Source organism: Anolis sagrei, chromosome 5 (assembly GCF_037176765.1).
Source record: "Anolis sagrei isolate rAnoSag1 chromosome 5, rAnoSag1.mat, whole genome shotgun sequence".
In the NCBI taxonomy this organism is placed as follows: Eukaryota; Metazoa; Chordata; class Lepidosauria; order Squamata; family Dactyloidae; genus Anolis; species Anolis sagrei.
This window is the reverse complement of record NC_090025.1, coordinates 32553720-32579683: the sequence shown is the minus strand read 5'-3', so window position 1 is coordinate 32579683 and position 25964 is coordinate 32553720. Positions and strand designations below refer to the sequence as shown.

Sequence of the window (25964 nt, the reverse complement as noted above, 5' to 3'; positions counted from 1 at the left end):
AGTAACAAATGTTAGCATCCGAGTTGGGTCTCTGCATCTATTTCTTCATTAGGAGCTTTTGAAATGGATCCTTAGTCTTAAATGTTGCTTCAAACATCCTTATTTTGACTACAGGTGAATAATCTTTTACGTGTATAGCTGTCTGCAAGCAAGAACACATCTACCACCCACAGCTTGTGACAAAAAAAGCATCATTGCTCAGGGTGAGCTGTGAATCACAAATAAGTTTGATGATTCATTTTATTAACCTGATTTACCTGAACTGAGGCAGTCTTTGAATATTGAACACTTGAATCTCTGTTGAGCCATGGAACCCCGATGGGTGACCTTGGGTAAGTCACACTCTCTCAGCCTCAAGAGAAGCCGGAGCAGCTCCCTTTTGACCATATTCTGCCAAGAAAACCCTGTGATATATTCACCCCAGGGACTCCATGAATCAGAAATTACTTGAAGGAACACTATAAAACATAAAACATTCTCTTAACACTGACCATACCAATAATATTACTCGTTCTGCTTGCAAATTCGTGTTTATTTTTACATGACTTATGATTTCACAGGCAAAGCTTTACAGGGATGACATGGTGCCAGAAGAGCAAAAATAAGCTTCACAAGAAATTGTTGTCACAGTAGAAGTAGAACTGCACTAATAAACTATGAGTGAGCTCTATGCTTGTGCTCAACTTGCAATGGAAAAAGAGAATGGGGTATCGAATTCTGGCATCGAGGGACCTCCTTGGACACCATGTAAGGAGGTCTGGATATATGTGGAGAACTGGTAAAAACAAAAATTATCACCCTTTCCATTTTTCCAGTAGGAATTCTCAGCTGGATTCCAGTTCCTTTGTAAAATAAAGGAATATTTCCAATAGCAAAAAGGGAAGCCTGGATCTAACCCTTCTACTATACAGCAAGTAACAATGGCCCCGTAAATAAACAATCTCATAATCTCAGGCTCAGTTTTCCTTCAGCATTATTCATAAGACAGATTTGCAAAGCTTGCTAATAAAAAGAAAATAATAAATGTAAGTTTGGAGAAAAGAGCAGACTCATTTTTAGAAACCTTTTAGTATGGATTTTTGGATTTTTGCTTACAAACTTTAAAAAAGTAAACAGATACCAATCTCCAAAGATCTCTACTGTTTATTTGGTTTGTCCTTAAACTCTGGCTATAAAAATGCAATGTACAAGTATCAGTGGCAAATGCATCAGGAGCCAGTTTTATTTATTATTCTCAAACAGGCCCAAATAATCAGTTCAGTCTAGTGGATGAAACATGGGTTTCAGAACCATTTTATTTGTGTCCCATAGTATTATAAGGCAAATAAGATTTAATCATAAAATAAAGACTTTTTTTCTTTTAAACAGCTGGTGAATGTCATTTTCCACCTCTTCTTTTTACGGATAGGTGAGAGTGCACATATCATGTCCTTAGTTGCTTTTTAAAAGAAAATTATTTTATTCAAGTGAGATACTTATTCATCTTCAAAGAAGTGGATATGTTTGCTCATCTCTTGAGTCTTTGCCAGTCTCATTTTTTCAGCTTTTGCAATTAACTGTAAAAAGAGAGAAAAATATCCTAATTATTTTATAAACTTGAGCTTTTCAAACTTCTTTAATTTAGCATTTAAAAAGCTAAAAAGAATAACAATGAGAGAATCGTGGCCATAGTTCCCTTTCAGAATTGTAAGACACAATTAACCTAAAGTTTTTTTTTCTTTTCTAATCCCTTAACTATTCAGTCTTCATCCTGGAAGCACATGCTTTTGAAAAATGGTAAAATATTTTATGTTTAATATTTTTAATAGTCTTAATCTCAGAGTTTTAAGGATCTTGCTTCTGAAAGCATGGATTTTAAAATTATGGAATAAAGTCAATTAAAAATAAGGGAAACTGTAAGGAAAATATCCTCCTCTTTAAAATAAAAAAGACTGGCAGTCATATAGAGAAAAAAGTATCAAACAAAAAGCTATAAACCTATCTATACCTAACTGGTTGTAATTGCCACTGAATACAGTAGACCTTAATTCCAAGTACAGTAATTTACCCAATGAATACATTTTGTCTTAAATGTATTACTTTATTTAGATCCCACCTTTTCGCATACAGGACCTTTAGGATTAAAATAAACATAGCTAAAAAATAATAATATTAAAGAGTAATTTAAACAAATTGAATTGTTTATTACCAGAGTTAAATTAGAAGCTTTTTAAAAGCATTGAATGGATAACAAGAAAAAAACTCCCTAAAAGCCTACTGACCTTTCTGCAGCAATCCATTAATGGTGAAAGCCTATTTTTAAATTATTTGTTTACAATGATTTAATTTACATCCCACATCTCTTCCCAGTATAGAACCCAAGGTAGCTCACATATTAGATTAAAACACAGCTAAAAACCCAAAGTGCCAATTATTTTTGAAGTCCATAATTTTTTTCTTATTAAAATAGTACTTATTTTAAACAGTTTGAGATAATTTAAAAGTCAAAAAATGGGATAAAACAGAGCAGTTCCCAAAGCAGAGGCCAAGCAGACATCTTTCAGAAATGCTTTAGTTGTGTATTCCTGCATGGCAAGCGGGTTCAACTAGATGGCCTTTGGGGCCCCCTAAAATCTATGATTCTGTGGTCCTCTTGAAATTCAATCCCTGAAAACAAGTTATGCAAATCATTACTGCTCACTATTTCTGAATCAAGGCAACCATACTTCATTTTCCAACTGTTGTATCAGCAATGGCACCGGATGTAGGAATGATTTATTTTTATAAATCCATACTGGCAAGTATACTTTCCTTTCTTATTTTCAAATGTATAAGACAAAGGCTTGATATTTCAGAGTCTCTCTCGTATTGGGTAAAAAAAAAACCCCATCTTCCCACCTTATTCAGGAAGGAGATCATTTGCATGACTTCAAACCAATAATTAACACTATAGTGATTCATGACTATGGAAAAGTTACTTAGGGAATTAACACCACAAGAGGATTCCAACCGCTGAAGAAGTTTCACTGCATATATTCAAAAAGGTAAAGGGATGAGAGAGAATAGGTTGCAAAATTCATCAGACCTCCAAGGTTGTCATTAATAGCCTAGAAAATCTATTGAAATGTACTTCTCTATTAATATTTCTAGTAAAAATGTAAAAACTATAGTCTGAACAGTTTTTTCTCATCTAGATCAGTCTTTCAATATTACAGTCACATTATAATGTTCCTATCTAAGGACAAAGATGGGATATAAATTAAATTAATAAACAAACACCAACTTGTTTCTTTTAGCAATGCATTCATAATCCCTCTAACTCCGTATTAAGCATGCATGTGGGTCAAACCTTTTTATTGTGCCAGAAGTGAGTTGAGAAACTGCAAGTCGCTTCTGGTGTCAAACTAATGATTGCTTATACTGAAACACAAGCTTTTCCTTGCACAGAAAAATGAATATATATCTCATAACTCTATGCTGCTATCTTATACTGAATCAAATCAATGGCTATCTATTCCAAGTAGCAGTTATAGTTCAATACCAAACTGATTTACACTTCATAATATTTTATAAAGTGCTACTGATGATTCTTGAACAATAAGAGTTAACATATGCAAGGTATGTGCTCCACTCCAAAACATCAACTTTCCAAAACATGAAGCTGTTTTAAACTGAGTCACACACAATTAGCTCACTGAGCCCAGTTCAGACTATTTCCACTGGAAACAACTCTCAGAGTTGTGGTCTAAGTATCTCCTTCTAATAGGACATTGATTGGAACCTGTCAATATTAATACTCCATCACTGCATTAGACTCTCACAGTCATATCTAAGAAACCCTAGAGTGCTTATCTTACTTTTTCAGTGCCCCGCTTCTTTTCCCGTGGCTGATTAAGTTTAGCTTGTCGGTCCACCAATATTTTCTGCCAGTATCGTTGTTCATGATCACCTTAATGCAAAAATATTGGAACAGTTTTATATAAACACAAAGGTTAAACTGTAGGAATGATCAAAGCAAATTGGTCGAGATGTACTACTGCAAATGCCTCCTTAACAGATATATTTTGGAGCTGTTCCATAGTTGGCTCATTTTGGGTGGAAATACTTAGCAGATAAAACTTGGTACAAACAAAGGGCTTGCAGAAGTGGGCTTCCATGCCTTTTTGACTGATCAAAGATTGATACTTCAACACTGGAATGATAACTTTCTTTCTTTTGTGTCTCAATGGACAGAAGACTTAACAAAATCCATTTACTAAGTCAATGAAAATTATTATTATTAATTATTTGAACTGACCTGAAATAATCTCAAGTTTCCAGTTACTTTTAGTCTGCAGCTCTTTGTATCTTTTGATTAGAGTTTGCGCATCCTCAGGTGTTTTAAGCCGCACGTGACATTCTGTATCTCCTTCCAGTAAGTCAACATAAGCAACGTTAGCTAGTGTTGCTAACAAGTCCTGTTTCAAGCAAAAAAGACTCCACTGTAAGTATTCAGTTTACTGTACCTACTAAACAGAATTTAGCTGTGTAGAAAACAATTATTTCAGTTTTATAATATATTTAGTATTCATTATTCTCTATTATTATCATACACATTTTTGTCATATTGAGATATATGACATCTTCACTGTAGTGCTTGCTTTGATCAATGCTCGTGAGACATGGGGAAAGGGAGTTCTTTTAATCCGACTGATTTTCTCATCACACATTGATTTTTCAAAACAATGGCCAACAAATAGGTATGTCAAATGAGTATCACACAATCTGGATTTTTGGGAAAAAAGATGACCATTGCAATCGAATAACTTCCACCCGCCTCCAAAACCCCTTCCCTAATAATTTTCCAAAACTCTTCAGATATATAGTTCTGTAACACACTGAACAATTATATTTCTCTCTCTCTCTCACACACACATATATATTCATTTTTTTTCAACCATATGGAGCTACAGATTGGAACATTATTGGTTGTTCCAACTGGTTGAATCAGTAGGATTTAAAGAAGTGATTAGTCATAATTTGGTAAGTGATTCAAAAAATCTGCTCCATTTGAGACTAATAAAAGGATTAAATACATTAACATTATTGTTTTGCTTCTTTTAATTTATGGGTGAGCACTTCAAGCTTTCTCCCAGTCCATACTTCTGTTTCGTAGACATTTTAGTCTTTGGGAAGTCTAATACACATTGTTTCCCAATACAAACTGATTTGTATCTTGTGTTTGCTCTAAAATGCTTAGACAAACGTTTTAGGCATTCTGTGAGGCATGCTAGACAGGAACATTTAGTCAAGGTGACTGAATGAACTTCATTGCGGAAAAGGAATATGAGTATGGTTTTACCATTTTCAACAACTCTCGAGCCACTGAATAATACTAATCAAACTGCAATTGCTTAAGGTGATATAATATTTATAGACACAAAGTAGATAGGATAATGATGTGCAAACAACTGCTGGGCCTAAACAATGTATTTAATCCAGATTATAGGCTTTAAACTGGATACTTCTTGGTTTTAGATTCTGACATTGAAAAGCATGCTACAACTCACCACCAGAAATTAATGCAATGAAAATTATAGTTATATCTTCTCTATTTCCCTTGTTCTGATCATATTACCCATTCCATATTTGGATGTCAAGGTTTCCTTCTACACAGGCAGAAATATTAAACCCAAAGACCCTTGAGAACATGGTTGGATTAGGGCATCGAGTATATGTTCTGAGTAAACTTTCAGTCATTGTTTCCAGTCTTTCAACCCCAATACATAGGCACCAAACAAAAAATAACAGTCAGAGAATATCTTGAATTTAGAAAGATTTAGACTATGTATGTTTCAGTGCAAGAAAACAAGTAATATTACAGTTCACAAAAATATAGTAGGCAAGACATCAGAAATGCATTCCAAGTTTGGAACCTGAGATACAATTTTAGTGTAAATAAGCACTATTCTTTTCTATCCAATGTAATGAGCCAATTAAGGCACACCAATAGAAACCACATTTGCCTCTAGATTAGGGTAGTGTCCCTTTAAGTTGTTTCTAACTTCAAGGGCAGCAAGACAAACCTATTTTTTTCTTGGAAAGATTTGTTCAGAGGAGATTTGCAATTGCCTTTCTCTGTAGCTGAGATGATATGACTTGCCTAAAGTTACCCAGTGGGTTTCTAAGGCCTAGCAAAGCCTACTATCTCGGAGACCTAGTGAATAACTCAAATCAGGCCATTGCTGCTTATTTAAAAGTTAGTATTTAACATATTTTATTTAAGTATTTATTAATTATTACAATGAATTAAAACCAATAAACAGTTTCTTCCCTAATTGTACAAGATTTAAGTCGTTTTTATTTCTCTACTGCAATCAATGACGGTGAAATTCTGCAACCTAGAAGTCTGTGGGGAAATTACACTGATACAAAATATATGACAAGATCTTTCCAAACCCATTGGAAAGTCTTTTTTTGCATTGGAATAGATTTCCTCATATTGGTTCTTCAATGAAATCACCCATTCACAGATAGTACTTGAAATATGTGCACACCTTGTTAACAATCAAGAAGTTAAAAGATTTCAAAGAAAAAGATAACAACTAAACTGAGGTTACAGAGGTATTACCTTGATGTGTTTCCTGCCAGGCAAAGGCTCAGCACTAATTATCTTCACAATTACTCCACTTTCAAACTGAGGCCCCATTGAATGAACCTTCTCAGCAGGGGCTGAACCTTCATTTAGAGCTGTTCATTTCAAATGGAAAAAAAATGTTACATGTAACAATTTAGCACTGAATAAATTAAAAGCTTCACTAGTAAAACTTTTATTAATAGTTTTTATATTATGTAAGAAATTGTTAAAATGCATACATTTTTGTTAACCACTTGCCATATATATATATATATATATATATATATATACACACACACACACACACACACACACACACACACACACAACTATATCACAACTACTAGCAACAATATGAACTTCAATTTGACACAAAGTAACAAACATGTTTGACTTATAAAACATTACCATTATGTTTAAATTTCACTCAGCAATATAAACACAATCAGACAACTTTTGTAACAAAAAATATCAATAATATTAATACTCTTTCCCTCCATCAGTCTTTTAGAACCTGGTTGGCCTCTAGAGGTGTTTGGGACAATTACTCCTACAAGCCCAGACCAGGCATGACTATATAATATATAAATCAACTGTTTTAGTTAATGGTGTCAAACCATTTGATAAAATAACATTTGTAAGAGACATTTGTCTGAATGCCAAGTGAATTTAGATGAATTTGATTGTTCTAAATTAGCAGACAGGAAGTAGCAATCTACGAGATCATGCTCAATAAAAAAATATTTTCACTACCAAGAGTAAAACTTGAAATCCTTTCATTTACAAACCCAACAATTACTCAGGTTTTGTTGCTGTAAAATTGGAAGATTTCACAGACCACTCAGAATTTCAAAAGCAAAAGTCAATCTGCCATTTCCCACCCCAGTAGTAGATTACTGAAAGTAATATTGAATACTTCGTGGTTTTATTCAACAAAATTGATTGGGATTATTATGAGGACTCTGGCTTTAATTATAATAAAATGAGAAACATTTGTTACCATGGTTATAAGACAGAATATTTGTTATCAAGGTTATAAGATCCGACAGTTTCCCATGTAACCATAATTTAATACTCTCTGGTTACTAGATACAAGGGTTTAGTATAGGCATGGGCAAACTACAGCCCTCCAGGTGTTTTGGACTACAACTCCCACAATTCCTGACAGCCTTCAACTCCCAGAAATCCTAAAAGCTGGGATACTGGCTGCGATTTCTGGGAGTTGTAGGCCAAAACATCTGGGGACCCATAGGTCAAGAACCACTGGCCTAGAGGGAAAAATCCAATATTATATTGTGATCACCTCTGGATTTATCTTGTGTAAACTAAAAATTATGCTTTAAAATAAGCTGTATTTTGCTATACAAGCCAATGAAACAAAACCAAAACTGTTTGGGGAAGATTGCATTAGATCTTTTAAAACACGATACTGGATAATGACAAATCTGCAAGTCAAAAAGTGGAACTAAATGGTTTTTTCCTCTAGGCCAGTGGTTCTCAACCTGGAGTCCCCAGATGTTTTTGGCCTACAACTCCCAGAAATCCCAGCCAGTTTACCAGCTGTTAAGATTTCTGGGAGTTGAAGGCCAAAAACATCTGGAGACCCCAGGTTGAGAATCACTGCTCTAGGCAATAATGTAAGGGGGGGGGGGCAGCATGATACAAAGGCAGTACTGAAGATTTAGCATTACATATAACCCTCATGTATTTACATCCAATATCAATGTTCAACTTAAGAACAAGCCTTCAGAACCTATCTTGTTTGTAACTTGGTGAATGCCTATATATATAGATATAAATGCTCTTTCTCTAAAACTATTAATATAATGTCACAGAAGCTCTCTTTCTCACTCATGCATAAATATATGTTTGCATGCCTTAACAGTTTGTGACATTATATTACAATAAGTCAATTTTGCCTCATGGCAGATAAAACCTATTTACAACTTTTGAAATTACTTCGTTGTCTCCATTTTCTTGCCTGGGAAACATCAGAAAATTCTCAATTTCCAAATTTTATTCAAAACGTTTAATTCTAGAACCTTCCACTTTAAAAAATCAAATTATGACAACATGAAGAAAGTAAAAATATTGTTTACATTTGCCATTTCTGGTTGGCACATTGGCATCTGCTTCCATTTGTTCAACAGCTACATCTTTTGTCTGGGCCATTGCTTTTTTCAGGGATGACATGCTGGCTTTTTGTAGAGCCAAATACTCTTGCTTCAGCTGCATCCATTCATTTCTACAGAGTTAAGAAATGAACAGTGTCACTAAAAATTACATCAAAATTGCTAACATTAAAACAAAATCTGCAAATTGATAAAGTTTTTAAAAATGTATTACTGGATTGTCCAAGGACCATGTTAACAGCTTTAGAATACGGGATAGCAACTGCAATACCACTTTCAGTGTAATGATAGTTTAAATTATCTACTTGTTCAGGTATACAAACAGGGGCCTTCAACGAATTTTATTTGCTATAGAACAGACCTTTCATTAAGTGGATGCTACATATTCATTCATTACTGCATTTGTTTTAGGTTTTTTTTGTTATAAAATGCTTGTAATAACATTAGAAAGCACCACTGTTATTATAAGCTTTGAGGAAAGATAGTCTATGATCCAGTGGCAGTTTTGAGTGTATTTTTCCAGCTACTGCCAGCTAGGAGCCCTGCAAAGATTTCTTACACATCACTATTTACTCCAAATTGGAACACAGATACTGATTATAAATTAATGTTAAGAAATCTAATTACAACACGTATCAAGATAAATTACTAAAACTCATCTGCTTATTTTCTTTTACATTCAATTTTTAATATTTGTTTTGAGATGTGGTAATTTTTCTGGTACATTTTGTGGTCCTGCAATTAGACTTTTGCCCATACAAACAGAATTGAGATAGTGAAACAGAGAACTGTTAATCTAATCTGTGATATCAAATAATCAAATATAGGACATTTTTAAATGTATTTTAAATTTTCTCTCTAAAAAGCCAAATTGCTTGGGGTAATAGCTTTAACTCTTGGGGTTGCCTACTGTGTGCGCTAGAAAAGATTTAATCTCATCCAGGAACAGACAATCTTGGAGGAAAGACATTAAATAACAAAAGATCCGGCTAACGACTGAGATAAAAAGGTGCTTTTACCCCTTGGGAAAGTACCATATAAATAGATGCTGGAGGCAGTGCTTGTTTAGAAGAAGCCAGAATGAATGGAAAGCAAGGTGAGCAAGAGGTGAAATCTTTCTCTTAAGTAATCATATATTTTGGTTTCCCCCCCCTTATTTGATTTGATTTGGACAGCACAGGTAGATAGGAGAACCTGCTGAATGGACTGCTTCTACTTTAACATGGAGGTGCTTTCTGTGCATATAAAAAAGTAAGTGCTTCCATGTTTTAGTAGAGGTGAATCCTGAACTCACTCTTAATTCATTCCTGTGATTGTGTCCCTGAAACAGCCATCGTATGCTTATTTAACTGTAAAATCAGTTAGATTGATGTTCTACCGATGTATGCATTAATTCTGAAATAGGACAATTAAACACATCCTTCCTAGAGTAACCTAGAACATGTTTTTGCACAATGACTGCAGTTATTGTAAGTTAGTATTTCTCTTGCCACTACCAATTTTATAAGTACTTTTAAAAAACATTTCAGTGATGAGAGATATTGTTTTCTTGAACAGAGCACACCTATTATTGGATTATCTTCAACCTAGGAATACTGACTTGTACTAAAATCTCATTTATACTAATCTAATGTTCATTATGTTATTAATTTTTGTTATTTGATTATGCTGCATTTTGTGTTTTATATCTATTGATGTGTTATTATTTATCCATTTTTTGTATTTTATTGTATTACGCTTATTGTACCGAGACTCTTGGGGAAAGGAGGCAGGATATTATTATTATTATTATTATTATTAATAATAATAATAATAATAATGAGACTTTACTAATTAGATGTGCTTAGAGTTTAAATCATAACAATAAATGTATTTACTGCATTTCATCTTTCATTTTTTTCCAGGAGCTCAAGGTGAAAATGATCCCCCCATCTCCCCTTTTTTCCTTAAAAAATGACTGGGAAAATGTTACATTTTGTTGTTCAGTTAATGTGTTAAAAACTGTTAAATAGCTTGTACTAGTTGAGACTTGTACGATTTGGATTTTCTTTGTAAAATGACCTTTGTATTAGCAGGAAAGTAATTCTGCAACACAAATATATTGAGCTGTCATGTTTTAAAATGTAACTTTCTCACCCACATGGTAAAGGATTATCCACTACTTTAATATGAAAGTACTTGTTTTTTGTTCCTTTTAAAAAGTGCTTTCATATTTTAGTGATGGCACATCCTATTTTAATCAACTATGCAAGATGGAAAATTTAGTGGAGGTGGAACAGCATACATGCAACGACAACCAGTCTGAAGATGTATTTGCTATGTTGAAAGAAAACAACTCATTAATGTGCTCATTTGTAAGTGGGAAATTTTCAGAATTAAGATGAAGCACAAGGATTTTCTGGCCAGTAATGTGGCCTTTTCATTAATTTTCACTCGTGAAAGTATGCTAATCTTTTCATATATAAGAAGACTTAGATCTTCTACAGATTGATATTTTGCTGTAATCCTTTACTGTTGCTAATGTGCAACTCTGTCATGTATAATCTGGAATTGCACTTTAGCAATGGTGATGGACTACAAGCTTTACAGAAAATACGTATGTGGACCCTTGAAATATGGTTATAAAATGTATTAATGCATAAATCAAATACTGATTTAATTACTGCTCCTACAGAGGTTCTGTAATAAAACATTTTTTGTGAGGAAACGTATCTCTGTTTTTTATCACCCTCTCAGCAAATGTGCACTGAAGTAACAATACAGTTGTAGATGTAAGAATCTCAACTCCTACTTACAACTAGTCTAAAAATAAACAATGGCCTAAATCCAATAGTTAGGCATACTTAAGCCCACTGATTTAAATTAGGGTCTTAACCAAGTCAAAGGCACTTACATTGGCATCATACTAGTTCCAAGAGGGAAACATTCAGTTTAGTAAACAAAAATTAAGATCAATTGACTTAGATAGGCCTGTATTTTGCCTGTAAATGTAAAACTCTGATCTTGCTTGCAATTTGGAAAATATACTTGATAGATTTATTCACTAAACCACAAGAAACTATAAATAATGACAATAATAACAGTAATAATATTAATAATATGGCTCAAGATGGGATACATAAATAAAACAAGCGATAAAACACAATTAAATGACATACAACAAGATACAGAGTTAAAATAAAAGTTACAAGCCATTGATAAAATGAAGTATGATACAACACTGAAGAATTTTTGCACATCTTTCATTATTTTGCAGATTTTTTAAAAAATAACTAATGGGCATCTACTTTCACCACTTAATCATAATCCGTAACACTACCTTCCAAGGGCAAGGGTTGAGGAATGATTTTGTGCTGCCAAAGAGAAAATGAAATTAGGACCTTTTGCTCAACACAATCTTTGAATCAAGATAGTCATACTTGAGTATTAAATGACTTGGCCACAAAATTACAATAACTAAAAAAAACATTAGGAAGAACTTTCTGACATTAAGAGTTATTAAAACAGTGGAACTCAGAGTGTGGTGGAGGCTTCTTTGGGAACTTTTTAAAAGAGGCTGGGTGACTATCTGCCAGGGGTGCTTTAATGGTGCTTTTCCTGCATGGTAGGGGGTTGGACTGGATAGCCTGCATGGTCTCTTCTAACTCTGTTATGCTAAGATTCTATTCAATTAAGTTTCCTTAAGGCTACAACTGCCAGCACCAACAAGCCTATAAAATGTCACAAGCACTTTGGGCTTTCTGAAGTAAAATGTGCCACCACATGAAATGTTCATAACACTAGCATTGCTCCCCTTGCTCCTGAGCTCTACATCTACAAATTTCAGAAATAAAGCAAGATCAGCCTAGTTTGTTCTGGGCCAGAATACTGTTGGAAACCAGCAATCTCCAGGTAGAATCCTGCTACCAAAACAAAAACAAAACAAACACACAGAAATCACTTTCTGATCCTGGAACCTCATCTTATATGAGTAAATACTGGCATGCACAATGCAATTTTCAGTATATAGAAAAGACAACAGACAAGCTTTACAAGTTTGCAATCCTGGCTAGGAAGCCTGAGCAATCAATGGCCAACTCAGAACAAAACAGTTTCCCCATATTGTTCCTGTTTGAAAAACAAAAAATGATACAATTTCTGGTTGTCCAAGCTCAGAACTTTTTAAGTACCACCCATTAAAAAGCTGCCAACTTTGGTTACAAGTTAACTTTTAAAAATGAAAGCTGAAATATTTTGTTTCTTTAATGATATCTAGATAAGACATATTACAATGATTAACTGAATTAAAAAACAAAGGTGTGGGAAGTGTTTGCTTTTAAAATTCACCTATACACATATACTGCAACATTTCACTGTATATACAAAAACACTTTGTATGTTTTAACTTACTTTGAGAGAACTCTCAGTGGAATGACCTCTTCTCCCATCTTGTGTCTCTCTTTATGTTTTTTCTTATGCTTTCTTTTAGATTTTGAAAGAGACGTATCTTTCTTATCCCCACCATCTCTCTCTTCTTCAGTAGACATTTCTAAGTGAAAAAGCAAGAGAAACTTTAAAAATGACAATGACTGCCTCCATAATTCATGACATTTGTATAACATAGTTGTGTACTTTCAAGTTCTTTAAAACTTACGGCAATCATGGTTTTCTCTGCAAGATTTGTTCAGAAGAGTTTTATCTTTGGTTCCTCTAAGGCTGAGAGTGTGTGACTTGCCCAAGGTCACCCATTTCGTCTCCAGGTCCAATCGGGGATTCAAACTTGTGTCTCCAGTTTGCATCCAACATTCAAACCATTACACCATATTCATTCTCCAATACAGCACACATAGCTCTCTAATTTCCTCTCCATTGGTTCTCACAAACATCATATAAATTAAACAGGCAAAGAAAGAGTAACTAATTGGTAAGCTTGGTAACTGGATGAAATTTTGAATCTGTGTCTCTTCGCTACTACGTATCCTTTCTGCTAAAGTCACCAGATTCCATTTGATCTTGGATGTCAAGTAAGGTCAGCTCTGGTTAGTACTTGGATGGGAAACTGCCAATGAATTCTGTAGGCAACTGAGAGAACTATGCCTGAGTATTCTTTGCCTAAGAAAACACTATGGAGTTCATAAGGTCGCCATAGGCATATTGAAGGCACATATATGCAGACACACATGACAGATAGTCTATTGGAAGAAACACTTGATAATAGAAAACTGTTAACTGCAGTCAGAAATATGAACATTCAATTGTATTGTTGCCTTCCTTCTCCCATATGTATATGTGCAGATTTGCTAATGACTTCATTTAATATCCTGGTTATTATCACAGTCTGGGAAGGCCTTCTCAACAATAGGAAAAATGTATAATATTGGATAAAGCATTGCACAGTACAACATTACTCCCAATAGTACTTTTTATTACTCTGAAATGTAGTTTATGGCGCACACACAAAAAGAAAACACCTCTCGGATTTCCAACAATTGACAGTTTGTTTTAAATACAGTTTAGCACAGATTCACATAGTTCTCAATTTCTGAGAGGAGTAGCAATTGTCTGCTTTGTCTATGGAATTCGAAAGAATATGAGAGTATCGGGATTTTAGAGGGAAGAATAAGATTCCTGATTCAATCTTTAAATCTATTTGTTTTGCATACATTATGCCAACAATGACAGAAACATTCTTTTCAAATATTTACCTAAAAGCACTCATTCATAGCCAATAGCAAAAGCATATCACAAAAAGCACTGTGTTATTAGCATAAGACGGCCCAACCTTGTGCAACCCTTATTTGAATATTATCTGACCATTGAGAGCTCGTTTGAAACTGATCCAAATATAATGTTTACATATCTGTTCAATTCAGTTGCATGAAAGAAAATGTGACGGTTACCTTTGGAATCATCTGGACCATCAGTTGATTCTTGTTTTGTAGAGTGAACAGTGTCTTTCTGAGAAGTTTTCTTTACTTTCACAACTGATACTTCTGCATCTCCAGAACGGCTTCGCTTCCTTTTCCCTGGTCTATTTTCTCCTAAACTTGAGCTTTCAGTTCTATCCAGTTTCTTTTTCTCCTTCTTTGAACACTGTTTCTGGACTTCTGATAATGCTATTTCAGAGTTCTCTGATACTGTCCTGCGCCTCCTGGATTTGCTTGTGGGCTCTGGAGTGACATCCATACTTATGTCTTTTGTTGCTGCAGTTGATTGATGACTATTTTCCTTCTTTGCTTTGGATTTCTTCTTCTTTTTCTTCTTCTTTTCTTCTATGTGAACAAAATAATTGACATAATAATCTCAATTTATTGCATATTATTTGACTTTGCTTCCTTACAGAATGCCAACTTTTCGTAAATCAGATGAAGTAGGCTCTGTCCCATGAAAGCTTATGTCACGACAAATGTACTGTGAAAAACATGTTTACTAGTAATTTTAGGGAGTTTCTTGCTGTAATTTTAATTACCATATATTTTCATGGCTATAAATTGGCTGTAACCCAGCCAATTTATCTAATTTAGGAAGCTGAATAAGTTCAGATCTGATTAGTACTTGAGCAAGAAACTACTTTATAGCAACTTTCTCAAGGTAGAATTAGGAAGAAAATCATATCAGGTTGTTTGGGGATCTGCTGCAAGTCAGCTATTGCATCCCACATCTAGATTAAAGAAAATAACGATCAAAGATGGAAAATAAATATAGGTTGAGTATCACTTATCTGAAGTGCTTGGGACAAGAAGTGTTTTCGATTCTTTCAGATTTTGAACTACCAGCATATAAATATAATATACTCTGGAGATGTGACCAATGTGATCATTTCATGCATTTCAATCCTCTATTAAAGAAAGTGCTTTTGATGTGCAAATTATTACATAGGAAATCATGGAATCAGTTTTGAGGCCCTAATGGTGATTACATAAACCACAGAGCACCAATGCACATTGAAGGCTTTCTTTCATATTTTTATATGTGTTTGTTGTTTAGCTCTGAACTGCATACATGCAATGTCTGAAGATGTATTTGCTAAGTTGAAATAAAACAACTCATTAATGTGCTCATTTGTAAGTGAGAAATTTTCAGAATGAAGATGAAGCACAAGGATTTGCATTAAATGGTCCATGTAGATGGGGCCCAAATTGAAAACACAACATTTATTTGGTCTTATGTAATACACAATTACACATAGCCTGCAGGTAATTTTATACACAGTATCTTTACATAAATTACAAGTGCTTGACCTGTAGCACACACCACAAAATTAGGGAGGGAAGCTCTTCTATCCCAATGAATTTGCTGAAAACATTTTATTTGAAATGTTTATATAATGCCACATTCCTCGGTAATTTAAAATAATAAAAAATCCAAACCTAATTACTTTATAAAAACAAATACAGCAGCCAAAATCATATGAAAAAGCTACAACATTAGAATATGACTCTAACTGTTATTTCCAATTGAAATCTTCAGGCATTATATCAGAAGTCCCGTTGTAAAATCAGAAGTCGGTTTGGTTTTTCTTCATATGATTTAGTTGTATGTTCATAAATAGCTGAAGGTAGCATATTTTTTTAAGGGAAAGTTTTAAAATGTAATTTCAAAGTGACCAACTTTTAAGAAGAAACTAAACACAACTGGTTGGCTAAATGATCAACTGTCCTCCTCATCCATAAACGTATCCACAGAGAATATCAGATAGGTACTCACCTACTACATTGGCGTCATTTGTAGACAAAGTTGGAACAGGTTTATTTTTAACTGTTTTGGGGAACATACCAGGTTTTCTTGGTGCATCTTCTGGTGGGTTATTCAAAAACTTCAATGAATAAAAGAAGACAAGACGTTTAAGATAATGGCTATTAGTTATGAACAAATTCACTGCTTTCAGGGCCAACTTGAAAGCATCTCCACATGATTTAATATCTAGAATTTGTTGCAAAGGCATAATAACTAAGAGATGGCAGAATAGAAGGTCATAATCTTAACCAAATGTTACATTTAAATACTTTGGTATTACGAAAAAAATGAAAAGAATAATAATGTTCTAAAAAGATGAATACATAACATAGAAATGATATATTATATAAAATGTGTATATGTAATAAATATCTATTATCTACTCACAGATCTTGATATTATCTACTTAATAAAAATGATTTTAAAAACTACTTTGGTATTATGCAACTATATGACACACAGAAAAATGATAAATTAAGATGGCAGTCTATAATGTGTTTCTTCCCGTGAAGGTGCTGCACAAAAAATGGATAGAAGATGGTTTGCCTGAGGCAAGTGTGAATATTGTAATTGGCCGGCTTGATTGGCACTGAATAGCCTTGCAGTTTCAAAGCCTTGCTGCTTCCTGCCTGGGGGAATCCTTTGTTGGGAGGTGTTAGCTGGCCCTGGTTGTTTCATGTCTGGAATTTCCCTGTCTTCTGAGTGTTGTTCTTTATTTACTGTCCTGATTTTAGAGCATTTTAGAGCCAGATTTTTTTCATTTTTATGGTTTCTTCCTTTCTGTTGGAATTGTCCACATGCTTGTGGATTTCAATGGCGTCTCTGTGTAGACATGGAAGTTGTTAGAGTGGTTCAGCATTTCTGTGTTCTCAAATGATATGCTGTGTCCAGGTTGGTTCACCAAGTGCTTTGCTATGGCTGACTTCTCTGGTTGAATTAGTCTGCAGTGTCTTTCATGTTCCTTGATTCGTGTTTGGGCAAATCAAGAAAATAAAGAACTAAATAATAAGTAAACAAATAAGTAAATAAGAAAATAAAGAAATAAAGAACAACACTCAGAAGACAGGAGAATTGGTTAGTCCCACTGAATCTGGAGAAACCTACTACTAGTAAATGCTTGTAAGACTAGATATCAATGTGGGAGCTTTAAGTTTATAGTCAAGACAGCTTTCACTTTATAGTCAAAGATTAGGATATAAATGCCAATGGTAGAAAACTAAGAGCTCTACTACACCAGTAAACCCATTTTCTGACTAGTAAAACAGCTATTAGACATTTTAGTACCTAATTTCAAGAACAGTTTCTGTCCACTATAAAGGGCTGGAGACTTATTGTTTGTTAAAAATGTAGATGTTCCCCTATGTAAAATATTTCATACTCATTCAGTCCACCGCATATACAGAAGCTTGACATATTCAGTGAAGTTTCATAATTGCCGTCATAAAAGGATTCATACTGAACGATTTTAAAAGGTATAGAAATTCAAATTATGTATGTATGAAACACACACAAAAGTCCGATATGATCCTTAACTTACCTCAATTGCCTTTTCTGCTTGTTCCTTTGTTTCAAATTCAACAAATGCAAATCCTTTTGGGTCTGCTGTAGTCTTATAACGAGGAATGCTAATATAAACTACATTGCCGCATTTCCCAAATACCCGTTCAATCCAACTGTGATTGACATTCTTAGGAAGTAATTCCTAAAACAAATAAAAAACCCACAAAGCGGATAAAGATTACTATTATTATGTACATGCACACATACTATGTATACTCACTCAAAATCTTTGATCCTGAATGCCTTAAAATTGTATACAATTTTAATAGGTATTTATTACTATTAGTTTGGCCCAAAATGGATTTTGAAAATTGCCTAATATCTATTTATGAGCATCCATTTCAGCATGTTTTCAGGCATTGTCCTACAATAAAGACATCTTTGGTCCACCTTGGTTTGTGACCTGCATGGCAACTGGAGGGTGTGCCTCTGGTGGGCTTTTATTATCATCAGTCATTGTATCCTTTTCAGCAATGTGACAAAGTTAGGCCTTGGAAGCTCTATTTTACAGTGGTTCCATTCCTTGTGGAGACAACCCTATACAATGCTACTGAGACACTCTTGTTTGATTCCAAATCCCGTAGCTTTTGACAGGCATGGGCAAACTTCCGCCCTCCAGATGTTTTGAACTTCAACTTCCACAACTCTTAACAGCCGATAAAATGGCCGGGGATTACTGGGAGTTGAAGTCCAAAACACCTTGAGGGCCAAAGTTTGCCCATGTCTGATATACATGAAAATGCTGGATGAGGAAATCTCAGTTTGGGGTTCAAAACCATCTGTACCAGCAGTTCCTGGGTTACAAACAAGACAGGTTTTATAGGGTTGTTCCTATGTTGAATTTGTACGCAAGTCAGAACAGGTACATTTTAAGTGTAACTCCAGCCATTTTTTAGTTTTGAAGGTTTAACACCCCTGTAATGTTTGTTTTGCTGTCTGTGCCATTTCACCTCACTTTCTGTCCCTGTGACAACTGGATTTAAAAAAGTTTAGGTTGTTATGGAGACAAGGAATGATGGTAAAGCTTCAGTGGAGACACCTTTCCCTCTTCCAGGAGTGAATTTCTCTTCCTATAGGTATATTTCCTGACACTTCCTGTTTGTAATTAGGTGTTATATGTAAGTCAGATGTTTGTTACTTGGGAACTGGTTTTATATAGATGACACACACAACTCTATTACTCCTTTCTTTTTAATATGTTCTAACTTTGGGGGAGTTTCATTGCTTTTACTTATTTTAGCTCATGAGTGTGTAGCTATGCTTGTTTTAACTAATGCAAAGCTCATTCAGTCCCAGGGCCCTTTTATACTGCCATATAATTCAGATTATCAAAGCAGATGATCCACATTATCTGCTTTGAACTGGATTATCTGAGTCTACACTGTTTGATAATCCAGTTCAAAGCAGAATATGGATTTTAAACAGCTGTGTAGAGGGGGGGCCCAGACTCAAGTGAGATATAAACATACACAATAGTGACATTGTAGCATAATATCTGAATAAAACCTAGGAATCTGAACCAAACAGTAAACCCCTGAAGCACATACACAGTGCTTAACCATCAAAATGACAAAATAATCTCAGCCTTCAAAACTGCAATTGCACCAAAAACCTTGAAAAAAAGTTTAACAATAGTTCATTACCGCTTTCTGAAATTAGAGTAATAATAATCACTTTAAAATAATCATTTTAAAGATGAATAAGAGGGGATTAAGATGAAAGCCTTACCACATACACTGTACGACTATCCACATCTTTTGGTTCTTCACCCAGTGGCTGTCGTCTTCTTATCCTTATTCCTTCTAAATCCAACTATAATGAATAAGTGAATTAGGAATGTCTTTCCCAAAACTGTTCTTTTCATCCAACATTTCAGAACAAAACAACCAAAGCAAACAACCCCTCCCCCAAAAAACCCCAGCTTTATACTTACCTCTACCACAGATGAACTTTTCACTGCTCGTGCAATCAATTTTCTGTCCGTTGTTAATTTTTTCATTTTATTAAAAGAAACCAGAAGTGATATATCAACATCTAAAAACAAGAATGTTGAAATTAAGGAATATAAAGCTATCAAGAGATTTTTTTAGAGTTCTGTGTCAGAAGGGATTGTTTCGCCTCCTTTAAAAAAATGAAAGTGAATAGCTGAACAAGAATAAAGACTGGCTTTTATAACTCCCTTTCAGGCACTAAGATATCTCCAAAGCCCCTTCTACACTGCCATATGCAATCCAGATTATCTGCTTTGAACTGGATTATCTGGCAATGTAGACTCATATAATCCAGTTCAAAGCAGATACTGTGGGTAATTTGATTTGATAGTCTGGATTATACGGCAGTGTAGAAGGGGCTCATGAGAAACATGAAAGTCAGAGCTAAATAATTTAATACAACTCCTCTGCCCTGTCATATTTCTAAATTCTACACTAAGACTTACATGAAAAATTCTAGATCCTAAAATTGGAAACATGAATGAACAAGGATATTTTTCCAGGGATACAGAAAGGATTTAATTACTATAAAGCACAAACTCACATCCATCTCTAGATTTTTCTATTTGTTCTCGGAGAAATCTGTCCTTATGAAGATTTACATCACCAAACCAGAAGTCCACTTGCTTTGCTATATCCGAAAGCACTTGTTTAACTCTAGAGCGTTTCTTTTTTTCTCGTTCCTTTCTTTGTTCAGTGGTTTCTTTCTCCACACCTTTGTTTCTTACACCTTCAGTCTCCATTTCCATCATGCTATCACCTGAAAATGAACAAAGCACGGTTCTTATTTTTAGCATTAGACTTATTGATTCTTTGAATCTTTACAACATAAAAGTTGTTAAATGCTATCTTTTAGGACCCTAACATTTGTTCCTTTATAATGTATGTCTGAAGCAGATTAAAATATTTACCTTTTACTGAAGAGAAAGATACTTTTCATGATCATTAGGTAATTCTTATCTTTAATTCTTAAAATAATTTGATATCAGTACTTTTGCAATGGCAAACAATTCAAATAATAATAATAATTTATTTGTATCCTACTTTTTCCCTAAACAGGACCCAAAGTGGCTCACAACATTTTAAAACAATAACAACCTGTAAAATCAACTTTGCAAAAAGGCATAAATAAACTTTTTTTTAAAAAAAAGCATCGATCAAATACAGTTATTGTGGGAAACTTGTCAATACAGATGGCTAACTTTCACTGAAAGTTAGCCTTCCTGCCATTTCAAATTAAATATCTTTATTAAAAGCTTGCATGAACAGGAAGGTCTTTAGCTGCTTTTCAAAGATGTCAGGGAAAGGGCTGTTTTAACCTCCTTGAGGAGGGAGTTCCAAAGGGTTGGAGCGATCACCAAGAAGGTCCTTTCTCTTGTCACCACCAACTGCATTTGCAATTATGGCGGCTGGAAATACGTTGGCAGTCACTGCAGGTGCTTTAGTGAGGGGGGGGGGGGAATATTACGCTCCCTGGGTCCAGCACCTGTCAATAACCTAGCTGCAGATCTCTGAACTAATTGAAGTTTCCAGTCACTCTTCAGGGGCAGCCCCACGTGGAGCCTGTTACAATAGTCTAAATGGGATGTAACCAAGGCATGGAGCACCATGGCCAAGTCCGGTTCTCAAGGTATGGTAATGATACAATATATAGTGACACATGCTTCCCTTTAAGGACACTTTAGCAGTACTGGGATTGATAATTATTTGATTGTTAGCATTTATCAGCCATTAGAACAACTAATACAAGGCTATTACGATAATCTTACAAGACCTCAATGTTGTACAAATGGAGAGCTAAATGCCATTTTCACGAGATAGATGTCCCATTTATTTTAATGGATTTATTCTAACTAGGACTGATAACACTATGTAACATGATTTTTGTTCCTGGATTATAATTGTAATTTCTTAATTGGTTCTATCTTTAAACCATGGAAAATGTTTATTAAAATGGAAAATCTTTGTTTTTGCGGGACATTCTGCAACATATTTTGCTATAGTTTTTCAATGAATATCCCGTCGAGTCTCCATCTATTTAATATAGTTTGTGGAAGCCACAAAAACAGTTTCTGGAGAACAACTACTTTCAAAGTAAGTACCACACAAGTAACAGAAATTATACTTTCAAACCAGGCACAGAAAGGTTTTCAAATGTTGTTACAAAGTGTAATCTACCCTTAAACATATGGGTCTTCTGTAAATATCAAACTGCTTTCATCTTTTTAAAGTAAAAAATGACTGTGTATCTTCGATCCAAAGAAAAGCATTAATATGTTGTTAACACATATTAATTGCTAAACATATGTTTTTAAATTATTCATAATATATATAAAAATTTTAAAAGGTTTTAAAGAATTCCAATTGAAATTTCTATCTCAGTTCCAGCTAACCATGAAACTGATTTTAACTGTTGTAAAAAGCAGTCCAATGGGAATTAAATGCATGCTTTATTAACACTTTCTAAATAGAGGAGACAATTCTGGTTTGCATTCAGAAGCAATGTAATAATTTTTGCAATAAATACTTTTTTTGAAATGAGATACAGCTGTTTCAGTATAATACAACATGAAGCCTCACGGAGTATAACTATGTCACACCAATATGGGAAATGAATGAAAATTATTTGAAATCAGGTCTCTTCTTGCTATAAGATGAATGTTCTAAATGTTTAAGATCAAAGTGTTTCCAATTATAGTTTCCAGGTATAAAGGAGATCATGTACTCTTCAACAGGACAAAAGTACAATATCAGTGCAACTCTCCCAGGGGCCTTCCACATTGCCACATAACCCAAAATATAAAGGCAGATAATCCACAAGATCTGCTTTGAACTGGAGCCCCTTCCAAACAGCTGAATAAAACCTCCCATTTTCTGCTTTGAGCTGGAACATATGGCAACATCCCAACCCAAAGAAGATATTAAGGGATTTTATTCAGCTATGGGGAAGGGACCCCACTACAATCCTTAAATACCAAGACATCCATAGTGTAGCTGACCACACAATTAATTTTATGGAATTTACTAACAAAAGATATAATCTACCATACTCAGGCCTAATTCACACAGACACACTAAGCTGTAGGAATCACAATCACCCCAATGGAGAAAAGTAACACTTATATGATAAGGGATCATGACATTATTTCACAGCTGTATTTCATGATAACAGAAAACAAAGTAACAAAGTCTGTCAGCACATTTATTAAACATGATTAGAGAAAGAATTGGGCAAATTCATCAAAGATTAATCTATTAATATCTATTAGCTACACAGCTCTGTGGGTGCATCTAAAAGGCAGAATTTACTATCATGGTTCAGTATTACGGATTTGGGGGAGTTGTATTTTAACAGGAGTGCCAAAGAGTGCTGGTGTTTCGCCAAACTAGAAATCCCAGGATTCCAAAGCATTGAGTCATTGCACTTAGGTCTCTTCCACACTGCTGAATAAAACCTCACATTATCTGCTTTGAACGGGGATATATGGCAGTGTGGACTCAGGGCTCTTTCACACAGCCATATCGCCCAGAATATCAAGGCAAAAAATTCCACAATATCTGCTTTGAATTGTGTTATCTGAGTCCACACTGCCATATATTCCAATTCAAAATAGAAATTGTGGGATCTTATTCAGCTATGTGGAAGGGGCCTCAGATCACCCAGTTCCAAGCAGATTTTGTAGGATTCTTCTGCCTTGATATTCTGGGTTATATGGCGATGTGAAAGAGCACTTCCACACAGCCCTATATCCCAGAATATCAAGGCAGGAAATCCCACATTATCTGAGTGTGGACTCAGATAGCCCAGTTGTGGGATTTTCTGCCTTGATATTCTGGGATATAGGGTTGTGTGGAAGGGCCGGTAAAAGTATGATAGCTGGGACCCAATGGTATGCTACTTGTGCAAGTAGAAGAACGGAAGACGAGCCCATCATGGGTCAGAAGGGGGGGGGGAACAATAAAGAGGGAACCACTGTGGTTAAGGCAAGTAAAAGAATGTTTGGTCAGTGAGCAGCAAATGGAAGAAGATCACACAACTTATGGCAATGAATTGACCCGGACTGGTTTTTGGATTTTGATTTTAATGGATGTGTCTTAATTAATTGTTGTTTTAATATTTAATATTTTGATTGTACTGTGGTTGTTTTTATGATGCTTTTGTTAGGTTGCCCTGAGTCCCCTTTCAGAAGGGCGGGGTATAAATATAGGAAATAAATAAATAAATGTTAGAGTTTTTAATTGTTAAATGCTAAACCACGGCTTATGAAGATGGTAAATGGGATAGAAATATTTCCTCTTCCCCTTTCTGGCGAACAATGGGCTATCTCGTGCACGTACTCCCCTCATTAATTCAGATCCACGTTGCGCAACCCAACATAACCAGCGTTGGGTCCCAGCTATCATACTTTTACCGATGTGCCCTTAGTGAGAGTGGTGTTAAACTTCATTAATTCTACATTGCAGATGCACACTCAATTCAAGAAACATCAAAGCAAGCGGTGGGAAAAAAGGCAACGGCGAGGGTGCAAATCTTGAGGTAATTTTTGGATGTAAAGTCCTGTAAAAATTGTCTTTATGTCCGGCAATTCTGCAGAAATGTGACCATTCTCTGTGGTTGCCCCCTAACTTTGGAACACCCTCCCCAAAGACATTAGACTAGCACCTATGTTGGCAGTCTTTAGGAAGAACTTGAAGACCTAGCTATTTCGATGTGCCTTTCAAGAATAGGATAACCCCTAGCACTATGTCCCAGTAGCACTTTACTAGAGTTTAAGACTCTCTGCACATTGCACTTGCTCAGAATTCCAACATACCACCTCTCATACCCAGCACTTTTTAATCTGTACCCTTCATTGGCCCGGCCCTGGTTTTATTGTGTAATAGTGTAATGTTTTGTTATTGCTTATGTTTTTAATTTGCTTTGTATCGTATTGTTATTGTCTAGTGTTGTTGTGTTGAGGCCTTGGCCTTTGTAAGCTGCATCAAATCCTTCGGAAGATGCTAGCGGGGTACAAATAATGTTTAATAATAATAATAATAAAAGGTAAAGGTTGTCCCCTGGCATAAAGTCCAGTCATATCTGACTTTGGGGTGTGGTGCTCATCTCCATTTCTAAGCCAAAGAGCCGGTATTGTCCGTAGACACCTCCAAGGTCATGTGGCTGGCATGACTGCATGGAGCGCTGTTACCTTCCCGCCGGAGTGCTACCTATTGATCTACTCACATTTGCATGTTTTCAAACTGCTAGGTTGGCAGAAAAATATGACTATAGCTACTTTATTTCTTAGGGCCCTTCCACACAGAATATCAAGGCAGGAAATCCCACATTATCTACTTGGAACGGGGTTATCTGAGTCCACACTGCCATATATTCTAATTGAAAGTAGAAAATGTGGGATTTTATTTAACTTTGTGGAAGGGGCCTTAGGAACCTAAGAATCCTAAAGTAATCAAAAGGAGGCGAGGCTCCAGGCGCATGCGCACAGGAATACAAACGATGAACCCCCCCCCCACTTCCTCAGCCAATCAAATCACCCTTTGAAACACCCCTCTCTTAACCCTTAACCGGTGCAGCACGTGCGCATGCGCAAACCACCACCTTCTGAGAGAAACGAGCCAAAAGTGACAGGAATGCTCACGCCATTCCCTTTCTTCCACACATGTACGCAGACACACATACACCACTAACCCGGTGAATCTCACGAGGGAAGTGTCTCCTAGCCGAAACCACCGCCCCGCCCTCCTCGCTCGTTGCCAGGTTGAATTCTCGCGCGACAGGCAGGAGACCCCGCTCTTCCCCGACCCTATTGGTCGCCGCGCGGGAGGGGAAAAAAAAACACGGGGCTCGCTTCTGCGCAGGCGCGGCCAAGAGAACCTGTCCGGCGCGCGCTTCCTAGAGGAGGCGCGGGGATGTGCATAGAGATAGGAAAAAAATAGAGACATATACTGGAAGTGACGCCAAGACGTCTA

General features: G+C 35.4%; 1 protein-coding gene across 3 annotated transcripts; it reads right to left on the bottom strand.

Moving 5' to 3' along the window:
- Positions 1 to 511: 511 nt before the first annotated feature.
- LARP7 (La ribonucleoprotein 7, transcriptional regulator) lies at positions 512 to 25812 on the bottom strand. 3 transcript variants are annotated; one of them, XM_060779075.2, is made up of 13 exons: positions 25684 to 25812; positions 20539 to 20754; positions 19937 to 20037; positions 19732 to 19815; positions 17981 to 18145; positions 16414 to 16522; positions 14607 to 14978; positions 13117 to 13255; positions 8695 to 8840; positions 6590 to 6708; positions 4277 to 4436; positions 3837 to 3928; positions 512 to 1556 (listed from the first exon to the last, which is right to left on the bottom strand). In XM_060779075.2, exons 2-13 carry the CDS (start codon positions 20744 to 20746, stop codon positions 1476 to 1478), a joined length of 1776 nt encoding a protein of 591 aa, XP_060635058.2. In that variant the 5' UTR covers positions 20747 to 20754; positions 25684 to 25812; the 3' UTR covers positions 512 to 1475. The 3 variants fall into 3 exon arrangements, with proteins under 3 accessions (XP_060635058.2, XP_067324749.1, XP_060635059.2); XM_067468648.1 differs by lacking the exon at positions 25684 to 25812 and adding an exon at positions 25594 to 25616; XM_060779076.2 differs by lacking the exon at positions 25684 to 25812 and adding an exon at positions 25330 to 25398.
- Positions 25813 to 25964: the final 152 nt, after the last annotated feature.

Bases quoted from the DNA above. Each gene is read 5' to 3' on its own strand.
- LARP7 (XM_060779075.2), bottom strand. From the start codon at position 20,746: ATGATGGAAATGGAGACTGAAGGTGTAAGAAACAAAGGTGTGGAGAAA. The intron at 20,038-20,538 runs GTGAGTTTGTGC...TCTTGTTTTTAG, and splicing joins AGAAAAATCTAGAGATGGAT to ATGTTGATATATCACTTCTG. The intron at 4,437-6,589 runs GTAATACCTCTG...TGCTTGAAACAG, and splicing joins CTGGCAGGAAACACATCAAG to GACTTGTTAGCAACACTAGC.